Genomic DNA, 20,642 nt, shown 5'->3' with positions numbered 1-20,642 from the left:
CAGTTAATAAAATTTATTGTCAGGTTTGACAAACCATTAACTTCCAGACATGGATAACTCATGTGCCTTGCAAATATTTTTCAGTCATTTTTTTTCGAAGTTTTATGATTAGCTTCCTTATATGCAACTTTCTCTTTGAGCCGAGGGTTTATCGAAAACATTTCTCTACTATTGGTGTTACTTTCTGAACTTATGGTTCTTTAGTACCCCTGCATATTGAATCGAGGGTCTATTGAAACAACCTCTCTATTTTTGAGGTAGGGGTAAAGTCTACGTACACTCTACCTCCCTAATTCTCATTGTGTGGGACTCAATATATTATTTTCAGGCATGACAATGATCATATAACACCCACTTTTCCTCAATAGAGATCCCAGTAAGCTTGGACTCGACGAGGTCAAATGCCTATAAATAGAAAATTCACCATACAACAAAAACATAATCAAACGTTAAACTCCTCTCACATTATTGGACTCATAATGAGTTGAACATTTTCGTAATTGACAACTTCAAAGAAGGAACCGTTTTCTTTTCAAGGAGAATCAATTAATATAAGATCTATTATTTTTATTTTCTTACGTAAAATAGCAACACTAGAGAAATTTAGGTTAGATTTGAACCATTAAATATGTGATTTGACTCAAACTATGATAAATCGCATGTGAATTTATGTGTTGAAGCTTTATTAAATATACAAAAAGATTAGAGTCAAAAGAGTCGAAAACATCAAATTTGAGTTGAATAATATTGGAATGTGATGGACATACGAACCTACAATATATTCGTCTGTTTACCCTTAAAACTATATCTTAAATTATTAAAATTGTAATTTCATACTTTTTTAATATTAAAATTTTGAAATCTATTAATTTTTAGATATAAATCTCCTAATTAAATAGTTTTTTGATAAACTAAATAAAAATTATTGTCATAAAAATGCGCTACCATTATTTTCAGTCTAATAAAAACTATCGTGGGAGTAATGTACATAAATATTATTATGTATATTTGAAAAACAAAAACTGAAAAACTCTAAAAACAACTAAAAAGAATAGGATTGAAATTTTGAATTCAACTAACTAAATTATACCATAATTTTGATGGAATGTGATTTAAGGATTGATATTTGAACTATTATATATATATATATATATATATACACACACACACTCCTTTAGAAAAAACTAATTTATTTATTTATTTTTTTAGTGAAAAAAATTATTTTTTATTTTAAAGAAACAATAAATTGAAACACAATAACATATTTGAGATATGATAAATTTCTTATATTGTTTAATTAGATACAATATTTATTTTAATATAAATTATTATGATTTAATACTTTTTTATAAAACTTACTTAAAAACACACGCGCAAAATACGTACACTAAGCTAGTGAATTAAAAAATCCAAATTATATATACATAATAAAACTTCAACTTTTTCTCAAATGATTTGATATTGTAAGGCCAATCCGGGGACCTTAGTCATATTTGATGTTGAACGTGACTTGAAAGAGTGGTACACTGTATATATACACTTGTACTCGAGTCTATAAATTTTTTCGTATATTTTGCCAAATTGCTTATATTTTAATATGTTTTTATTATTCTTCCTTAATCTCATTTCATATGTCATTATTTTTTTTGTTTGTTTTGAAAAGAATGTTATTTTTTTATTATTTAATAATTATTTAAAGACACAATTTTATTTATTGATCCTACTTAATTAAAATTAATAATAATATATTAATTTAATAAATGATAGTTTGATAAAAAACATGAAGTGTGTACTTATTTCTTAAAACTCCGCAAGGAGGGAGTAAAAACAACAACTCTCTCCTCTATTTTTCTCGTTTTGTTGCTTCAACAGCCGCACTGTCGTTCTCCTCCTCCATCACCACCATCTTCTAGGGTTTCTTCACGGGTTTTCCAGAAGCTTCTCGAAGCTGGATTCTCTTTCCTTCCTTCTTCCTATCTCCCATCGTCGCTGGTTCACCGGTTTCATTGATTAATCCAATATATTTTCAATCTCCCTTTATTGAAAACCCTGATTTTTATCAGTGCGAGTTACCGTATAAAAACGGTAGCTGTAGAGCTTTTGGTATCTGGGTTGATCTGGGTTATGAGTTTCACTCCAAAATCTGTTCGATTAGGGCAAGGTTAGGATAATTTTACAGCTTTAATTATTGAGATTTGAATGGCATTGGGGGATTTGATGGCGTCGAGGTTTTCTCAATCATCAGCAGCGTTGGATGAGTTTGGAAATGAGGATGGAGATAGGAGTAGTAATGTTAGAGAGTCAGACACTGCTAGTAGTAGCTATCTTGGTGGTGCTGGTACTGGGTTTGCTGCTGACAATGCGATGACGACGACAACAAGCATGGCTTATTTTCCGCAGACAATTGTGTTATGTGAGCTAAGGCATGATGGTTTTGAGGATTGTGTTCCTTCTGGTCCGTCTGACACTGGTTTGGTCTCTAAATGGCGGCCTAGAGACCGAGTAAGTTGTACTCTTTTTTTCGTTTGTGTATATATCAATGTCCTTGGTTTGCCATGGAAACAGTTATCTAACAGTATTGGAATGAAATTAGCCAATAAATGAGGATTTATATTACCGATTGATGAATGCTTTCTTGATTGTTACATAAGGAGTGTAAGTAAGGTGGTTAGTGGTGCAGTAAAGCATCATACTTGTTGCTTGATTTTGTTGGCAAGTTTTCCGCTGAAAGTTGAATGTTACTATGCAACCTTATGATAACCTGCTTTCTTTGTTAGTTTCTATTGGGTGAATCTTATTCTAGGATCAGTTCAAAAAAATTGGAAGAAAATGTAGACATCAATGTCATTTAAATTGGGTGTCCTGAGATTTAATTTTATAAAGCAAGTTCGTTTCTAACAGCCAGTTCAAACATGGAGCTTCAAACAAGAGATTCCGCCCTTTGCAGTTTCGTATGACTGCTTTGCGATCTGCAAGGAGTTGTCGGAATTCGTATATTAGATTAATTCAATGTTTTGCGGTTTACAGTTGAAGATTAGTACTGAACGGGAGCATGAGCTCTCATATGTCATCATTGCAGAAGTATCTTCTTTGGGGTGCCAAAGTAAAGCTGAAGCTTGTTTTCATCTTGGATGTTAACTTGGGGTGCTAGACATGATAATGTCCGATAAACTAATAGCTTATTGTGATCTTATTGGATGCGTTGGCATGAACTTATGTCGAAAATTACTTTGCTGTCACTTTGATCAGAGCGCTTTGAACATGACACTATGAACTTTTGTCGAAAATTACTTCGCTGTTACTTTGATCAGAGCGCTTTGAACATGTCAGTAGTGTCTTCCAAAATTGCAGAATCCTTGATCAATCTCGATCTTGACTAATACACTCAACATACAATTCTTAAAGATTGCGAGGATTAAGTGATTTTGCTATACAATTGTAAAGAATGGACCTTGGGTCTAACTCATACTCAACAGTTAGCTCATGAGGGGAGGATTGCTCAAGTCCATATAAGGAGATCAATTACCCATCCCTTTTTCGATGTGGGATACTAACGCTTTCCCGCACGCCCAGGTCTCGTTAACTGGAGTGTGGACATTTTAATTTGGTACCCAACATCGGTGAACAAAGATTTGGGATGGGCCTGACTCTGATACCACTTGTTGGGTTCGAAATTGAGAGAGCGTCATGCGGAAGTATAAAGTTTGCAAATCAAGACGGTGATAATTCAGATGACATAAAACTAAACTAAAAAACATAATATTATTTATGATTTGGCCAATTGGCCTAAATATACAACCTAATATTAAAAAATATAAAAACTAATGGGAAAGAAAATCTCTCTCAAAACAAAACTCTTAAACGACTACATTATAGATGCTATTGTGTTATGGATTGAGAAGAGAGATCTTCTATATATAGAACTACAAAACCCTTCCTCTAAGAAAGAAGAAACCTAATAGGAAAAAGAGATCTTTTCCAACAAGGAAACCTTTTTTCAAGTAATTCTAATTATGATAGAAATCCAGATAAAGTAAATTCAGGCAAATCCTAACAAATCTCCCCTTGGCGTAATTTTTTTGGCAAATCAATCTTGATAATCTTCTTCACATAATCTTCATATATCACTGTTGCTTACCATAATTAAAAATTGATATGGGTTAAAATTCCTATGCATTAAAAATAAAAGCACGGGTTGATATTAGTGGAGCCCTTTGTTATAAGTAAATAGGGTTTGAAAGTGGAGCCTTGCGCATTGAAAGTGAGTGCAGGTTAAGAGTGTATCGTGTGTTAAAAATACATGCACGAGTTGAAAGGAGCCCAAACGTTGAAATTAAGCAGGGGTTGAAAGTTGGAGCCCATAAACATGGGTTGAAAATTGATTTGGTTTTAAAGATGGATTAGCTGCAGGATTGTTGAAAATTTGTTCGAAACTTTGCTCCATATGTAGCTAGACAACTGATCTTCGTTATCATCAAATTGGTTGCACTTTGATCTCAATATGTCTTCAATCTGAATCATCGGATCATTGAACCATGGGTTCTGATACCATGTAAAGAATGGATTTTGAGCCTAACTCAACCTCAAAAGCTAGCTCATGAGGGGAGGATTGCATAAATCCATATAAGGAGACCAATTACCCATTCCTTTTACGATGTGGGATACTTGACAACAATTAAATGTTGATGTGGGTCTCTTAAAAAATTTCCTTGGTTTCTGTTGAAATGTCATGTTTTGACTTTGAACATGTAGGATATTAAGGAGTCAATGGGGCTAGAATACAGAGTGGGGGAACTCATTGGGTCATTTTGTGCTTTTGATTTTAAGGCTTAGAACATTGGACTTCAAGAGTTGTTAATTGCCGATCAACATTCTGCCCACCTCATTCACAAAGAAGGGATTCCCTTGAGGTGTACCAGCTTCAAGAAAGGGAGATCCGATGTGTCAATCAAGGCACTTGTTGATTTCATGGGAGGGATTTAGTGGGAATGTCTTTTGGTAAGACTGAAAGTAGACTGCTTTAATTTGTCTAGAGTATAATATGTGGTTGAGCACAACTTTCTTGCTATATGAATATCGACTTTAGATGAATCAACAGAGAAACATGGACATTCGAGTTGAGGCAAAGTGGGATAATGTATTTTATTAGAAATAGCTGGAAAGAAAAGAACATAGCGAAGAACTCATAGGACTTCAACATATTTTAATATCTTAAGAAAATGTTAAATTGTAGGGACACAAGGTTGTGGTCTAGCTTTCAATGAAGTGGGTGCAATCATGAGAAACAACAGTTCAAATCCGGAGCAGAGAGAAAGCGCCAATTGATCTTTTCCCGCCTAAGACTTGATGGGTAGAGCTACCTGATAACTGTGTTGATTGTGGAGGTAGCTGGTATAGTTTACGTATGTGCAAGTTTTCGAACACTACCCTTATCTTGTGTTGTTAAAAGTTATCACTTCATCCGTAAAAGTGATTGAAGCAGCGAATCGAGGAGTTATTGCTTCATATGCGACGGCGTGAAGCTAATGAAGTGTGCTTTAACCAATGAGTGGCGAAGTGATCCAAATGAGAAGGGTTGGTTCCTTGATCTCAGCTTTGAAGTTGGGTTAATATTGCTATTACTATATTGGAATAGTTATAATAATTGCAATTTGATTAGCTTAGTACTATACTTATATATTTGGTGTTTGCTAAATATATGATAGTGATGCTTCATATACCCGGACCCAACCAACTAGGGATTGAGGCGTAGTAATATGGTTTTTTTTTTTGTGGAGAGATGGTAACATTAGTCTATATATCCATAGGTACTACATCAAAAATGTAGCCCCCCTTCAAAAGTATTACAGTAGCTTTATCAAAGAGTATTACATCTTACAGCTTTTCATCTAGCTATAGCTCCTATAAACAATCTAAAACATAATAATTATCTACTGTCTGAGCTAATACTTTCTGTTTACACCAAAAATGAAATAAGGCCAGACAATAATCTTAAGCTCCTGTGGGTTGCTCTATTTGTCTTCAAAACATCTTCTGTTCCTTTCTTCCACACTGTGTACCAGATACAGAGAGGGATAATCTTCCATCTCTCTTCCTTCTTTGCTGCATTCCCAACCTTGTTCCAGCAATTAAGTAGCAATTAAGTAATCCTGTAATATTCCTTGGTTTCACCCACCTTACCCTTCTCAAAAGTATGAACATGTTCCACAACTGGTCAGTCCATGAACATTGTAAAAAGAGATGGTTGATTGTCTCACTTTGTTCCCACACCGGTAACACCTAAAAATTAAATGAAATCTCCTCTTGTTCAAATTCTCATGGGTCAACACGGCTTCTTTAGCTAGAAGTCATGTAAAGTAATTCACGTTATAAGGAGTTTGTGATTTCCAGATCATCTTCCATGGCCAGTCCTTTTCCTTAGCCTCAGATATATTCAAACCCTTATATGCTGAACTGACAGAAAGCATGCCTGTGCTGCCTTTTGCCATATCAGTCTGTCCCCTTCCGCACTTTCAAAAAGAACAACTGCTGCAATTACTCTTCAATAGTAGTAACTGTATAAGTTGCTGAATCAAAAGCCAAAATTTTAATAACAATGGCTGCCAAAGTCCTCACACATTTGATTTTGTGAGGTCCTCTTTTAGTATTAATCTAAATTTAAAATGAAATCGAGTATAGCCTGAAGGTGTAATTGTTCATTATGCCCCTCAATAACTAAAATAAAATGTCTTATAGCATATAGATAATTAGGGGTGGGCATTTGGGTAATTCAGATTGGATACGAAACTTCAATATGGATTTTTTGTTTTCGGATTCAAGAAATTACAATCCAAATAAGTTTGGATTGGATCGTTTTTTTTAAATTAGATTTCTTATTAATCAGTTTGGTTATTTTTGCTTTTTTGGTTTTGAATCTATAAGTTGAGCTTCTTTTTCTTACAAACAATTACAACAACAACAACAATATACCCAGTGTATTCCCTGGGGTCTGGGGGGGTAATGTGTACGCAGTCCATACCACTATCTCAGATGAAGTAGAGAGGCTGTTTTCGGTAGACTCCCGGCTCAGGACAGATAATAGTATAACAAACAGAAAACATAAAAGCACACAACAAAATGGGATAGCACACTTCTAGTTAATACAAGAAACAAGACAACCACAGGATAATATGATAAACTATCCCTTCGAAATCATAGACATCACCAAAACACCACGAACAAGAAACTCCAGACGCAGATGAAACACTCTTCCCTACTGTTACGGACGAACTCCTACCCATCAACCCCCTATCCTAATCCACGTTCTCCATACCTTCCTATTAAGGTACATGTCCTCCATAAGCTGTAACTGCTCCATATCATTCCTAATCACTTCCTAACCTCACTTCCGCATCTTGTCCTCCACTAAGCCACTCCCACCTTCTCCCGAATAATCGCATTTCTAACCCTATTTCTCTTGGTAAGGCCACACATTCATCACAACATCTTTATCTACGCCACCTTCAACTTTTGGATGTGGGAATTCTTAATTGGCTAGTACTCCCCTCTATACAACACAGTTGGTTGGTTTGTCATTTTGTAGAACTTACCTTTAAGCTTTGGAGGCATCTTCTTATCACATAAGACTTCCGACATAAGCCTCCATTTCAACTACTTTGCACCAATACGGTAAGTGACATCCTCGTCAATCTCACCATTCCCCTAATCTTAGACTTAAGATACTTGAAACTTTTCCTTTTTAAATGGCCTGAGAATTCAACTTCACGCCAACCTCATGCGACAAATCACTAAACTTACATTTCAAGTACTCTTTCTTAGTCCTGCTCAATCGGAATCCTTTAGACTCAAGGGTCTGTCTCCAAATCTCCAACTTATCATTAACTCCTCCACGAGTCTCGTCAATCATTACAACATCATTAGCAAATAACATACACCAAGACACTCCCCTTGAATACACTGCGTCAAAGCATCCATCACCAAGTCAAATAAAAATGGGCTAAGAGTCGATCCGTGGTGCAACCCTGTCAAAACAGGAAAGTGCTTTGTGTCTTCTCCTACCATCCTCACACGAGTCTTCGCGTCGTCATACATGTCCTAAATCGATCAAGTGTACGCCACAAACACCCTTCTAGCCTCTGAGAACCTCCACAGAATCTCCCTAGGGACTTTGTCATACGCCTTTCAAGATCAATAAACACCATGTGCAAGTCCTTTCTCTCCCGAAAATTGCTCCACTAATCTCCTCACGAGGTGAATGGCCTCAGTAGTCGGGTGACCTGGCATAAAACCGAATCGTTTCTCAGAAATAGTCACGATCCTCCTCAGCCTCAATTTTACGACCCTTTCCTAAACCTTCATAGTATGACTCAATAACTTGATACCCCTACTGTTGTTGCAACTCTGAATGTCTCCCTTGTTCTTATATAATGGAATCATCGTACTCCATCTCCAAGCTTTGGGCATTTTCGCTGCCCTAAAACTGATGTTAAACAACCTTGTCAACCACTCTAAGGCTGCATTTGTTTTTTTAAAGATTAAGACGTCTGAATCTGAATGCACATCTGAATGATTAAGATGTTGTCTCTAGATCTGAAAATTGAATGATTAAGACTGTTTTTCAATTTCTGAATGTGCAGAAAGTTTTTATTTGTATATATAATAAAATAAAAAATACAATTCAATTAAAAAACTAATTATATATCAGAAAAGTAGGTAATTTAATACAAATAAATTATTATTTAATTGAAAAAAAATATTTATGTTTGTTAGTGATAGTGGAGATGGTTTATAATGATGGTTGCGATGACAATGATTGATGTTAGTGATTAGTAATGTTGGTGGTGATAGTTGTGATGGTTGGTATTGTGGTGACTGTTATGATCTAAGTTGCTCGGACTCTTCAAATATGTTTATGGGTGCGTGTCGGATCCTCCAAAAATAGTGTATTTTTGAAGGATCCGACACGGGTGCGGCAATATTTTTGGAGAGTCCGAGCAACTTAGGTTATGATGATGGCGGTTGATAGTGGTGGTGGTGGTTGTGATGTGACGTTGCTTGATGTTAGTAGTTAGAGGTTCGATTGTGATGGCTGAAAAATGAATACATGATGATTGATAATGTGTTGGTGCTAGTTGGAGGTTGTTGTTAGTAGAGATAAATTGTAGCGATGGTGGTGGTTGAAGTGGTGGTAGAGGTGGCGTTACTAGTAATAATGGTAGTGGCGGCCGAAGAATGTGTGGAGGTTGTGATGTATTAGTGGTAGTTAGTGGTGGTGCTAGTTGTGATAGATGAGTTGGTTGATAGTATGGATTGGCCGGTGTGGTTGATGATGGTGGTGTTGTCGACGGTACTGATGGCGGTGAATATAATTAAAATAATAGAGGTAGTAGATATAGTAGTGGTTGACAATAATGGTTGATAGCGATATTTGTTGTCGATGGTGGAGTCGGTTGACAGTGGTGGCGTTGGCAGAGGTGGTTAGTGGTGGTGACTGATGAGTAAGATGAGTTGGTTGATAGTATGGATTGGCCGGTGTGGTTGATGATGGTGGTGTTGTCGACGGTACTGATGGCGGTGAATATAATTAAAATAATAGAGGTAGTAGATATGGTAGTGGTTGACAATAATGGTTGATAGCTATATTTGTTGTCGATGGTGGAGTCGGTTGACAGTGGTGGCGTTGGCAAAGGTGGTTAGTAGTGGTGACTGATGATTATGAATAAACTGGCAGTGAATATTATCCAACACCAGAATACCTACCTATTAAGACTTGATTCTAGATCTGAATGATTAAGACCTATTCATACCTATTAAGAGTTAAAATCTTAATAAAAAACAAATGCACTTAATGGTCTAAAGTCTGAATCATTTAGATTCAGACCTCCATTAAGTGCAAACAAATGAGCCGTAAACCTGCCATGCTAGTGCTCTTCCAAGAATCCACCGGAGTTTCATCTGCCCAGTCGCCCTACCCCTACGCATCCTACGAATAGCCTTAACCTCCTCAACTTTGATACACCTACAATAACCATAATTGCGACACCTTTCTGAGTTTTCCAAGTCCCCCAGCACGAAACCTTCGTCCTCCTGTCGTTCAAAAGTTTATGGAAATAAGACTGCCACCTTTTCCTAACGAGGAGATCCTCAACCAACACTGTACCATGCTCCCCTTTAATGCACTTCACCCGGTCAAGGTCACGAGCCCTCCGCTCCCTAGCCTTGGCAAGCCTATACAACTTTTTATCTTTGTCTTTCTCCTCTAATGCCGCATACAAGCTCTCGAAAGCTGTTGTCTTAGCCGCCGTAGCCGCTAACTTATACTCCTCCCTATTCATCTGTCTCTCCTTATCATCCTTGCTCTTAACCAACTTAGTATAGGCCACCTTCTTAGTCTCCACCTTCCTCTTAACTTCTTCGTTCCACCACCAGTCATCCCGGTGCTTGTCAGATCGGCCTCTCGAGATACCCAACACCTGTCCTACGGTCTCCCAAATGCAATTTGTAGTCGTCTCCCACATACTATCCACATCCCCTCTATTCTCCCAAGCCCCCATAGTCGTCAACTGCTCCCCTATTTTCAAATCACTATCTAAAGTCAAGCTATCCTTCTTAATCCTGAGCCAATCCTCCACACTCCTTTTCTTTCTGCCCTTTTTTATTACCAAGTCCATCACCAACAACCTATGTTGAGTCAAAAGATTCTCGCTAGGTATGGCTGTACAGTCTTTACAAATCACTCTATCACCCTTCCTAAGGTGCAAAAAATCTATCTGGGTCTTGGCCATCGAAGTACGAAATGTAATAAGACGCTCCTCTCTCATTGGGAAGCTTGAATTCGCCACCCACAACCCAAAAACCCTAGAAAAATCCAAAAGAGAAGCTCCTCCTTCATTCTGTTCCTCGAAACTGAAACCGCAACTGCTATGCACATCATCATAACCTCTCGATAAGGACCCAATATGTCCATTGAAATCCCCTCCAATGAAAAACATCTCAGTGCTTGTAACGCCTCTCACCACCTCATCCAAAACCTTGCAAAAGTTCTCCTCATCCAATCCTGCTTGCGGAGCGTATGCACTAATAACGTTCAAAGTAGACCCTTCACGGACCAACTCAATCGACATCAACCTATCATTAACCCGCTTAACCTCCACCACCTGTCCCTTATGCTCTTCATCTACTAAGATACCTACCCAATTCCTATGCGTCATGCTACCCGAGTACCACAACTTATACCCGTCCACTTCCTTCGCCTTAGAGCCTACCCATTTGGTTTCCTGGACACAAGCTATACTAATCCTCCTCTTCCTAAGAATCTTCACGAGCTCTACGAACTTACCTTGATGAGTCCCTATGTTTCAAGACCCAACTCTCAACCTGGAAACTCCTTTACCACATCTAACTCTACTATCTCTCGCCCCCAACCCCAAACTCAATCCTAGACTGGACCCTAACCCATCGCCATACCCAGACCCCTCTCTCACCCTAGACCCTAGTTCAAACCCCAACCCACCCTGATCTATGACATGACCTTAGTCTACCATTGGCCACCACATCCACTACTCAATAGAAGAAGAGAAAAAAAGGCGAGCAAAAAGGTATGGCTAAAAAAACAAATAGGTAAAGTTCTTACAAACAATTAATATCCAATTAAAGTTATTCATATCAAATTGCACCATTCATTACCACAGTGAATGCCATCTTAGTTTGCACCATCCATTACCCTAATAAAGTGTATTAACCAATTTAGTTGTGTTCTTTACTTAGTATTGGTTATTTGGGCTTAAGTCTAATGGGTAGGGACTAATATACGGTTTAGAACATTCAGATTATTAGATATCCGAAAATTGAAGTCCCAAATCCAAAATCCATTTTTTTTTTTAAAAATAAAATCAAATCCAAAATCCAATTAGTAGAAAAATTTTAACCATACCATAACATTTGGATTCCAGTTTAGATTTCGATTTTGCCCAATCCCCTAGAGGTAATACAAGCAGAGGAATGGATTGATAGTTATCTATAAATTCGGGGGTTAATTAAGTTCACAAAAAAGAATGCTTTCACCGAAATTCTGAACTAACATCACTTTTTCTTAACAAGAAAAAGATTTCATTAATTTGTTGGATAATGAAAAGGGAGTAATATGAGTAATACCATGTCAGCATCACAATTATGTATATGATTGAGTATAGGACTGCAATGAAGCCATCCAGAGTCATCTATTAAGATTGACCGTTTATAGAATAAAGTATTACTCTCCTTATACTGGAAGTATAAAAAAATGTATTTAAATGGTGCACTAGATTCGTCCATAGTATTCTTTAGTTTGTTATAAGAGGTTCGTTACATGAGAAGTGGTGGCGATTGTGAACCTTTTTCTTATTGTTAAAATATGCATCTTTAGATTATATCCAGGCACTATTATGAAGTGTAGTCCTTCAATAATATATTGCGAATGGTGTACCTTTGTGTGCTAGTCACTGGTTTCCGGATGTGATTGTTTTCATGTTTGCAGAAAGAGGCTGCTTATTGCTGGTAGATTGATACAGCAGTATTGCAAAGGAGTCCAAAAATGACTTTGGATTCGTCGAATGCTTGATAAAATATGTTTTTACTTTTGCTTGTTAATCTGTAAAGTATTACTTGACTCATGTAATGCTTGATGACCAATGTGTTTCAACTGTATTTCTCAAGCTCTCTAATATAACTTGCATTTTGAACTTACCCTCCATGCTGTAAACATGCCCAATCTTTACCTTCTTGTCCATCTTAGCATGCAAAATTTTCTGCAGATGAAGACGGGATGTGTTGCCCTTGTTTTGTGTTTAAACATCAGCGTTGATCCACCTGATGTAATAAAGATCTCTCCTTGTGCCCGAATGGAGTGTTGGGTTGGTATGTTTCTTCGTCTTCTTGTTTTGCTTTTAAAATTACCAGCTACTGTTCTTTTTTGCTAATATTTCATTTAAATGATTATCCATTATTTCATTCTATTTGCTTTTAGTAATTTTCAGTGTACTTTATATTCCGAAGGATGATTGTTCATAAATTTCCCCTTTCCCCTAAGAAATAAATGTCAGTGGTAAATTATTTTTAAATTGAGACCCTTCTATAGGATTAACTTCTTTTCTTACTTGCATTGTGATTGTTGTTGAAAAGACATAGACAATAGCTACAACTTCTCAAGAATTAGCTATTGATAAAGCGCACAAAGGAAACTTGGATTTGATATGCTCTGGGAGGACTTGTTAGAAAAGACTTCTCATGAAGCTATAGAAGTTTCATTCGTCCAAATTTTCTTAGTTCCTTGATATAGAACCTAAGTAAACATTTCTTTGATAACCAATTGTAGTAAACTTAATGGTAGGATCCCCACTCTCGTAGAGGCTTTAAATGCATAACTGAATGTTTAACCATCTAGAACGTCACCTAAAGCACTGGGAGATCTCGGTAGTTCTCTGTGTACCAGTTTGTTTTCAGGGGAGGGTGGGTGAGTTGGTCTGCACAGTGGATGTTGCATGCCATCAAGAATGTCTGTTTTTGCAGTAGACTGTTCACAGTTTGCGACCTTTCTACCAGCGATAGTTGGATATGTCGTGGACACAGCCAAATTTATAGATCCGCCTAAAACCTCATCTTTCTTTTTTCTAGATGACCAAGAAATTTGTTTGGAGCAGCCATCCCTTTGGGCCAACCACAGCGGCTCCGGAACTCGGGGATGACGGGCCTGGCCCTTTACCCTTCTCCACTTAAGTACAGGACTCAGTTCGCTTGCTGCAGGTTCTATAGTATTACTCTATGGGTGGCTTGTTTCTTTTATTGTCTAATGGTGTGTTATCCAATTTTGTTGTTTGTTTTTATGTTTTTTGTTTGTTATATTGCTATTATCTTGAGCCGGGGTTCTATCGGAAACAACCTCTCTACTTCATCTAAGGTAGTGGTATGGACTGCGTACACTTTACCTTCCCTAGACCCCACTTTGAGGGAATACACTGGGTATGTTGTTTGCTGTTTGTGGGGGTGGGGTGGGGGGATGAAGGATCTGTGCAACGTACGTTATTACTTTAGCAGAGACAGAAAATAAAATATAACATTTGATGATGGTTCTTTTTGGCGGAGTCTTTTTTACTTGAAGCAATCTGAATGTTCTTATCTCAACAAACTTTCATGGTGTTGGCGTCTCAAAATAATATTCTATTTGTTTCCCAGCTTATTTTTTAAAAGCTAGTGCTTGAAATTGTTCAACAGACTAATAATCTAATGGTACTAATTGCTGTCTCGTTTTTGACAGATCCATTTTCGATGGCACCTCAAAAAGCACTTGAGACAATTGGGAGAACTTTGAACCAACAATATGAAAGGTGGCAACCTAGGGTAAGAAAATGTTTTCGCCACCATTTTGATATTTACAGTTGATAATGTCTTAGCCTTGTTATATGAATTAGTTATGATGACCTAACATTGATAGGCAACCTTATGCAGGCTAAATACAAAATTTCCTTGGATCCTACTGTTGATGAAGTCAAGAAACTTTGCACAACTTGTCGAAAGTATGCCAAGTCAGAACGAGTTCTATTCCATTATAATGGACATGGTGTTCCTAAACCTACAGCCAATGGTGAAATTTGGCTATTTAATAAGGTTTACTTTCTTACCCAGATTGCTTTATCAGGGCTGTGGGTGATTTCTGTCTTTTCTTATTTGGGTGTTTGTTTTAGAGCTATACGCAGTATATTCCTTTGCCCATCAGCGACCTGGATTCCTGGTTGAAGACACCATCGATCTATGTGTTTGACTGCTCCGCTGCTGGGATGATTGTTAATGCCTTTATAGAGGTATACTTAATTGCCACATTACGTCGTATATGTACTGAATTTCGTGGAACTGATCTATCCGTTCCTAATCACACTAATTAATTTTGATGCGATTTGTTTGATCAGCTCCAGGACTGGACTGCTTCTGGTTCTTCTGGAACTTCTACAAGGGATTGTATTCTGCTTTCAGCTTGTGAAGCACATGAGACGCTTCCTCAGAGTGCTGAGTTTCCAGCCGATGTATTCACTTCCTGCCTTACGACACCCATCAAAATGGCATTGAGATGGTGATTATGCTCTCAACAATTGCTTACCCATTCTTCCTTTTCTCTTTCTGCTCCTTTCTCTTACACTTGTCCAATTCTTCAATGGATTAGACATAACTGCAATGCTTGAGTGATGTTAATTTGTATAGATTCACTTGGCGTTTTCATCTGATGGTGTTACATAGTTTTTCTCTCCTTTTAAAAAAGACTATAGGGGTCATCCCTGTGTTCACTGTTAGTGATTATCCTATCTAGCCAAAAAAGTAAGAAGAGAAAAAGAACTCGAAAATAATGGTCATCTCTTGTGCCAATCGGTGTAACAGGTAATGGTATCTTAGTGAGTTTCCATACACTGTGTTCTAAGTAAGTATTTGACTGTCTCTTACTTGCCTCTGTGTGCTTGTGTTGCTAAGTCCTTAAACCTAATATGCTGCTGCTTTCTTTTTTACATTGATACATTTTCTTCTATCAAATAAGTTGATTTTAGTTTACTTTTTCTTTGTATTTGCAAGTGATGACATTTTCTCTTGCAACAATTGATAACCTTTCAAATCTCACTTCGTCGTGTGTTTGGCGTCTAGGTTTTGCACTCGTTCATTGCTGCATGAGTCGCTTGATTACTCTCTGATTGATAGAATTCCTGGCCGGCAAACTGATCGGAAGACACTTCTGGGCAAACTGAATTGGATTTTTACTGCAGTTACTGACACAATTGCCTGGAATGTTCTCCCACATGGTAATGGAATAGATTATTTAGATTGATACAAATATCACAATTTTTGCCTTTAAATCTCTTTCTGAAGTATGAGCTTTAAACCTGCAGATCTATTTCAGAGATTGTTCAGGCAAGATCTGTTAGTTGCTAGTTTGTTCAGAAACTTCTTACTTGCTGAAAGAATCATGCGCTCTGCCAATTGTTCACCAATTTCATACCCGATGCTACCACCTACTCATCAGCACCATATGTGGTAACTACATTGATATTTCCTCGTTATTTAAAAATAGTATAGTGTGCATGCACCATATGTGGTAACTACGTTAAATATTTCCACGTTATATAAAACTAGTCATCAGCACCATATGTGGTAACTATATTAAATATTTTCCACGTTATATAAAACTAGTCATCAGCACCATATGTGGTAACTATATTAAATATTTTCTATGTTATTTAAATTTAGTATACTGCCGCCCAGGCACCATATGTGGTAACTACATCAAATATATCCATGTTATGTAAAACTAGTGTAGTGCCCACGCGATGCGTGGATAATATTGTAATCTTGTTTGATTTGTATATTTTTAGAAGTCAGTCATTTAATATTTTTTTGGTTAACCGTGGTGTCCGGGCTAGCTTGCGCACACCTCGACTAATTTCACGTCATACCCACCACCTTGTACCAGCAATAGGTACAAGTAACTCTGTTAACCAAAACTGGCTAGGACATATGGGAAGACATGATCTATTTTTTTTTTTTTTTTTTTTTTGTCTCTGCTAGATTTGAACTGTGAGCTCATGGTTCTCAAACACTTTATTGACCACTAGACGACACCCTTGGGTGCGGAAAATAAATCATATAATTATGAATAACTATTGCTAGAAACTCAAATTATCGTAACCACACATATAATTAGTGGTACAAGCCAACTAACATCTTTTGATTTAACTATAAATAAGAGTAAAGCATCTAGTACCCTGTACTATGACCAAATTTGCTATGACATGCTCCAACTTCATGGGGTCCTATTACCCCCTAAACTCAATTTTAATGTATTTTTGTCACCCTTTTGTGCTGACATGACACCTTTTGTCAATCTTTTTAGTTGACGTGACACCTTTGACGTCGGCCCCCAAATTTATGTAATAAAAGTGCAACGTTAGCACAGAAGGGTGACAACAATACGCTAAAATTGAGTTCAAGGGGTGGTAATAGGACCCCTCTGAAGTTGGAGTGTGTCGTAGCAACTTTGACCGTAGTTTGAGGAGGTACTGGATGCCTATCTCTATAAATAATAATGAGGAGTAATAATTAAATAAATAAATATGTACGATAGCATCTTAATTTAAATTGCAAAAAGTTATGTTATATTATTCAACAGAAATACCTCTCGTAATGATATCAACTTCTATTATTATATTTATGTTTGAATTTTTTACTTTTTGGTAATCAAAATTGGTTAACCACAAATTCATCTTTTTTTACAATTAACATTCAAATTACAAATTAAAGTACTACTTTCATCAATTATCAATTTAAATTAAAAACCATTTTTTTTTCAATTAAAATATGTTTTAATCTTACCTGTCGGAAGAAAATATATGTTCTAATCACAAATGAAATTCATGTTTTCAGAACAGAGTCATGAATGAATATCAAAATTAAGGTAAGAAACTATAATAGATTCAACTGTAAATTGTTTTTGTGGCATTTCCTTTTTATCATGTAATATAAATAAAATTTTCAGCTTTACATTTTTAAGTAGAGGCTTTAAACTGTTTAATATGTCATCATAAGTTTTTGAGAATGTCATGTATTGATTTTAACTGGATAAAATATTAAAGTATTGGCTCACTTTGTATTGAATGTATATGTGCAAAGCGCAAACGATCTTGCCCCCTCAGTGACCCTTTTATATTAACCCTTTCTAATTTTTCATCCTAATTTTTGCACCATCATTTTATACTTATAAACCCTTTTTAATTTTCCTTCCTAATTTTACATACTCATTTAACACTACTTTATAGTGTTTGAGTTTTCACCAAAATCATCTACGTGGGGTGAACTTAGTTTTGAATTGAAGATTGCAAAAGTGATTCTATATTACTCCCCAAAAAACAAAAGTGGCACTCTTTGTGATTCTATATTGCAAACTTGACGCTTTTATAGATTGCCCTCTAAAAAACAGAAGTGGCACTCTTGGTAAAACTATTACTCCTATATTATGAACTAATGAGATCTATTTTTTGCACATGCCCACATGATAAAGTCAGCAAACACAAACCATCACACTTCCAATTTTGTATTAAACTGCTTTGCATTCAACACACTTGTCATTTCTTTCTACCCACAACATCCAAACCATAAAGGGAGGAGTCGTTCTCCAGATGTTCTTCAGATCCTTATTATATATGTTGTCATTTCAGGCCTAACAACATTTCTATCGCCTTTTTTGGCAGTATTTATCCATGTAAAAATAGCCACAGATAATCATAGGCAGCATCCCTGAAATTGCAAGCAACATTTAAATGACTAGTGTCATAACTCTTATCATAAAAGAAATATCGTCTCTGATCTATATATGTGAGTCGTAGCAGCAACCTTGTGTAAGATTCGATCTGGATAGTAACTATTTGCTCTGCCCCGGATTATGAAAATCTTTCTCTCTTCATTAAAAATGGAAATAATACTCCAGCATACATAGGATGTATGATAAAAATGAAGTTGACCTTTCTGAGTTGACATCTAGAACTGAATAATTGCAATTAAACACTATATGAATTGGAACTATAGGTAATGAACACTATACATATCTGTAATGACAAAAAATACATAGGTCATAAATTCAAAATGATTCGTAAAGGAAAGGGACATGTACTTTTCAAAGTTGAGCATTTAAATCCTGTGACATATTGATCAACCTTGTCTCTTGGATAAATAACTTGTTCTATCTAGGTTGTGGAATAATTCCTGATATTGTCTTTGTTACTCTAGTTATATGTTGGCAGACCATACTTCATTTCTAAGCAATACTGATTGAGGAATTCCATTGGTATAGCATTACTGAATATAAAAGCCCATCTGGTTTGTCTGAGTGTCTTTCTGTACAACATGTATAGTCTGATGTCATCGCTTTCTATAGCAAGTATTGGCAACTGTACGGGTTGCTCTGTAATCACTGCATCATAGTGCAAGATCTTGGATCAGTTTACTTAATTGTGATGATTGCTGTGGATTAGTGGGGAAAACGAACAGCATTGTGGGTCGTTCCAAAATTTGAAGGCTATGATTGTTCTTAAAGATCAGTTTTAAGACCTGCATTCACAAAAAGAACCCTTGTTAGAACATGGTTTACATTATGTACTTTTTCAAATATCATTCCGTGAATGAGTCAAGCGTATCAGCATTGTCCACTTTTATGATTATTATTAATAAACAGACCATTAAAAAAGTGAGAAAACATAGGTGTATCTTCGTTTGTCTTCTGCTTTCTCTTCAGAAGAGAAGGGATTTTCACACAAACTGCTAGATCTATCATACCCGGGTATATTAGCAGCTACAGTAGGTCACCCATCCTCACCTTTCCTTGTTCATCTCTTCCTTTCTGGAATTGGATCTATAGGAATAGTTATTCAAGAGACCGTGATGTTACAGCAACATTTAGATACCTACCTTGCAAATCAGGTGAATCACTCAAAAAATTATTCAAAACAATGGAAAATTAACACTCATCAACTTGTAATTACCAACGGAAGAAGTTCAGTAAACAAAGAAAGAAAAATTGCACAACTTACTCGGCCAAACAGAAACTTGGCAGAAAACTCATCAAATCATGAACTCACATCCGAAAGAGAATAACTGAAACAGGAGGAACAGAATCGTAAGGAGGAAGAACTTAGTTTTGATATGATATCTATGTATCGCAGCACACATGTCATCTAAAGTACATTACAGGCAAGAATGGCAGAAAATTAGTTAATTACTCGTGTGTGTAGATTAGGTTATCCCCCCCCCCCCCCCCCCCCCCCCCCCCCCAATTTTGTCTTTGATAAACAATTTGAAATTTATTGAAAAATTGGATTAAATAAACATTGATTTTGAATTAAAAACTGGCAAAATTAAAGTAACTGTCAACAGCAACAAACCCAGTGTATTCCCATAAAGTGAGGTCTGGGGAGAGTAAAATGTACGCAGTCCATACCGCTACCTTCGAAGAAGTAGAGAGGCTGTTTCCGATAGACCCCCGGCTCAGGATAGAGAATAGTACACAAGGTCGTAGTGGAACATGAAGCAGGATGGATGACATAACAGAATTAAGGAATAAGAAATACTAAAATACATATCAGAGAAATACGAGCAATTCAAATAAGAGATAGGACACCCGCCTAGTAGTAACATACACTCACGGACCAAAGACATCCACCACACCCAAACTTTCCTGACTAGAGGCTCCTACTAAAGGACACAGTAACCTGGCTACACAAGTGCTCTCCTAAACCTTATCAAAACGTGTGTTTGAATAGTTACAGATTTATTAAAGTCGGTTTTTAAAAAAGCTTAAAAGAGTCTTTAATGTTTTTTTTAATTATCAAACCTTATCAAAATGTGTGTTTGAATAATTACATATTTATTAAAGTTAGTATTTTTAATACAACTTCTTATATAATTATCAAAATGTGTGTTTGAATAATTAGAGATTTATGAAAACCAGTTTTTTATATTAATTTATTTATTCAAATAATTTTTTTGTTCCCAAATTTTGTAGCATAAAAGTGCCATGTGGCCTATTTTTAGGCTGCCACTTGGCGTAAGGAGGAAGTTTTTCCTCTCATTTTAATAATATA

At 36.4% G+C, this 20,642-nt stretch overlaps 1 protein-coding gene across 1 annotated transcript in view; it reads left to right on the top strand.

Moving 5' to 3' along the window:
* Positions 1-1,801: 1,801 nt before the first annotated feature.
* Positions 1,802-20,642, top strand: part of LOC107842546 (regulatory-associated protein of TOR 1) — a gene marked incomplete in the record, with an annotated part of 31,904 nt that continues 13,063 nt past the window's right edge. The window contains 8 exon segments of the mRNA XM_047396848.1: positions 1,802-2,502; positions 12,792-12,894; positions 14,291-14,373; positions 14,482-14,640; positions 14,718-14,834; positions 14,940-15,100; positions 15,661-15,815; positions 15,903-16,047. Coding sequence (XP_047252804.1) covers positions 2,200-2,502; positions 12,792-12,894; positions 14,291-14,373; positions 14,482-14,640; positions 14,718-14,834; positions 14,940-15,100; positions 15,661-15,815; positions 15,903-16,047 — 1,226 coding nt within the window.

The sequence above is a fragment of the Capsicum annuum genome, chromosome 9, assembly GCF_002878395.1.
Source record: "Capsicum annuum cultivar UCD-10X-F1 chromosome 9, UCD10Xv1.1, whole genome shotgun sequence".
NCBI lineage: Eukaryota > Viridiplantae > Streptophyta > Magnoliopsida > Solanales > Solanaceae > Capsicum > Capsicum annuum.
This window is presented reverse-complemented; position numbering and strand designations above follow the sequence as displayed.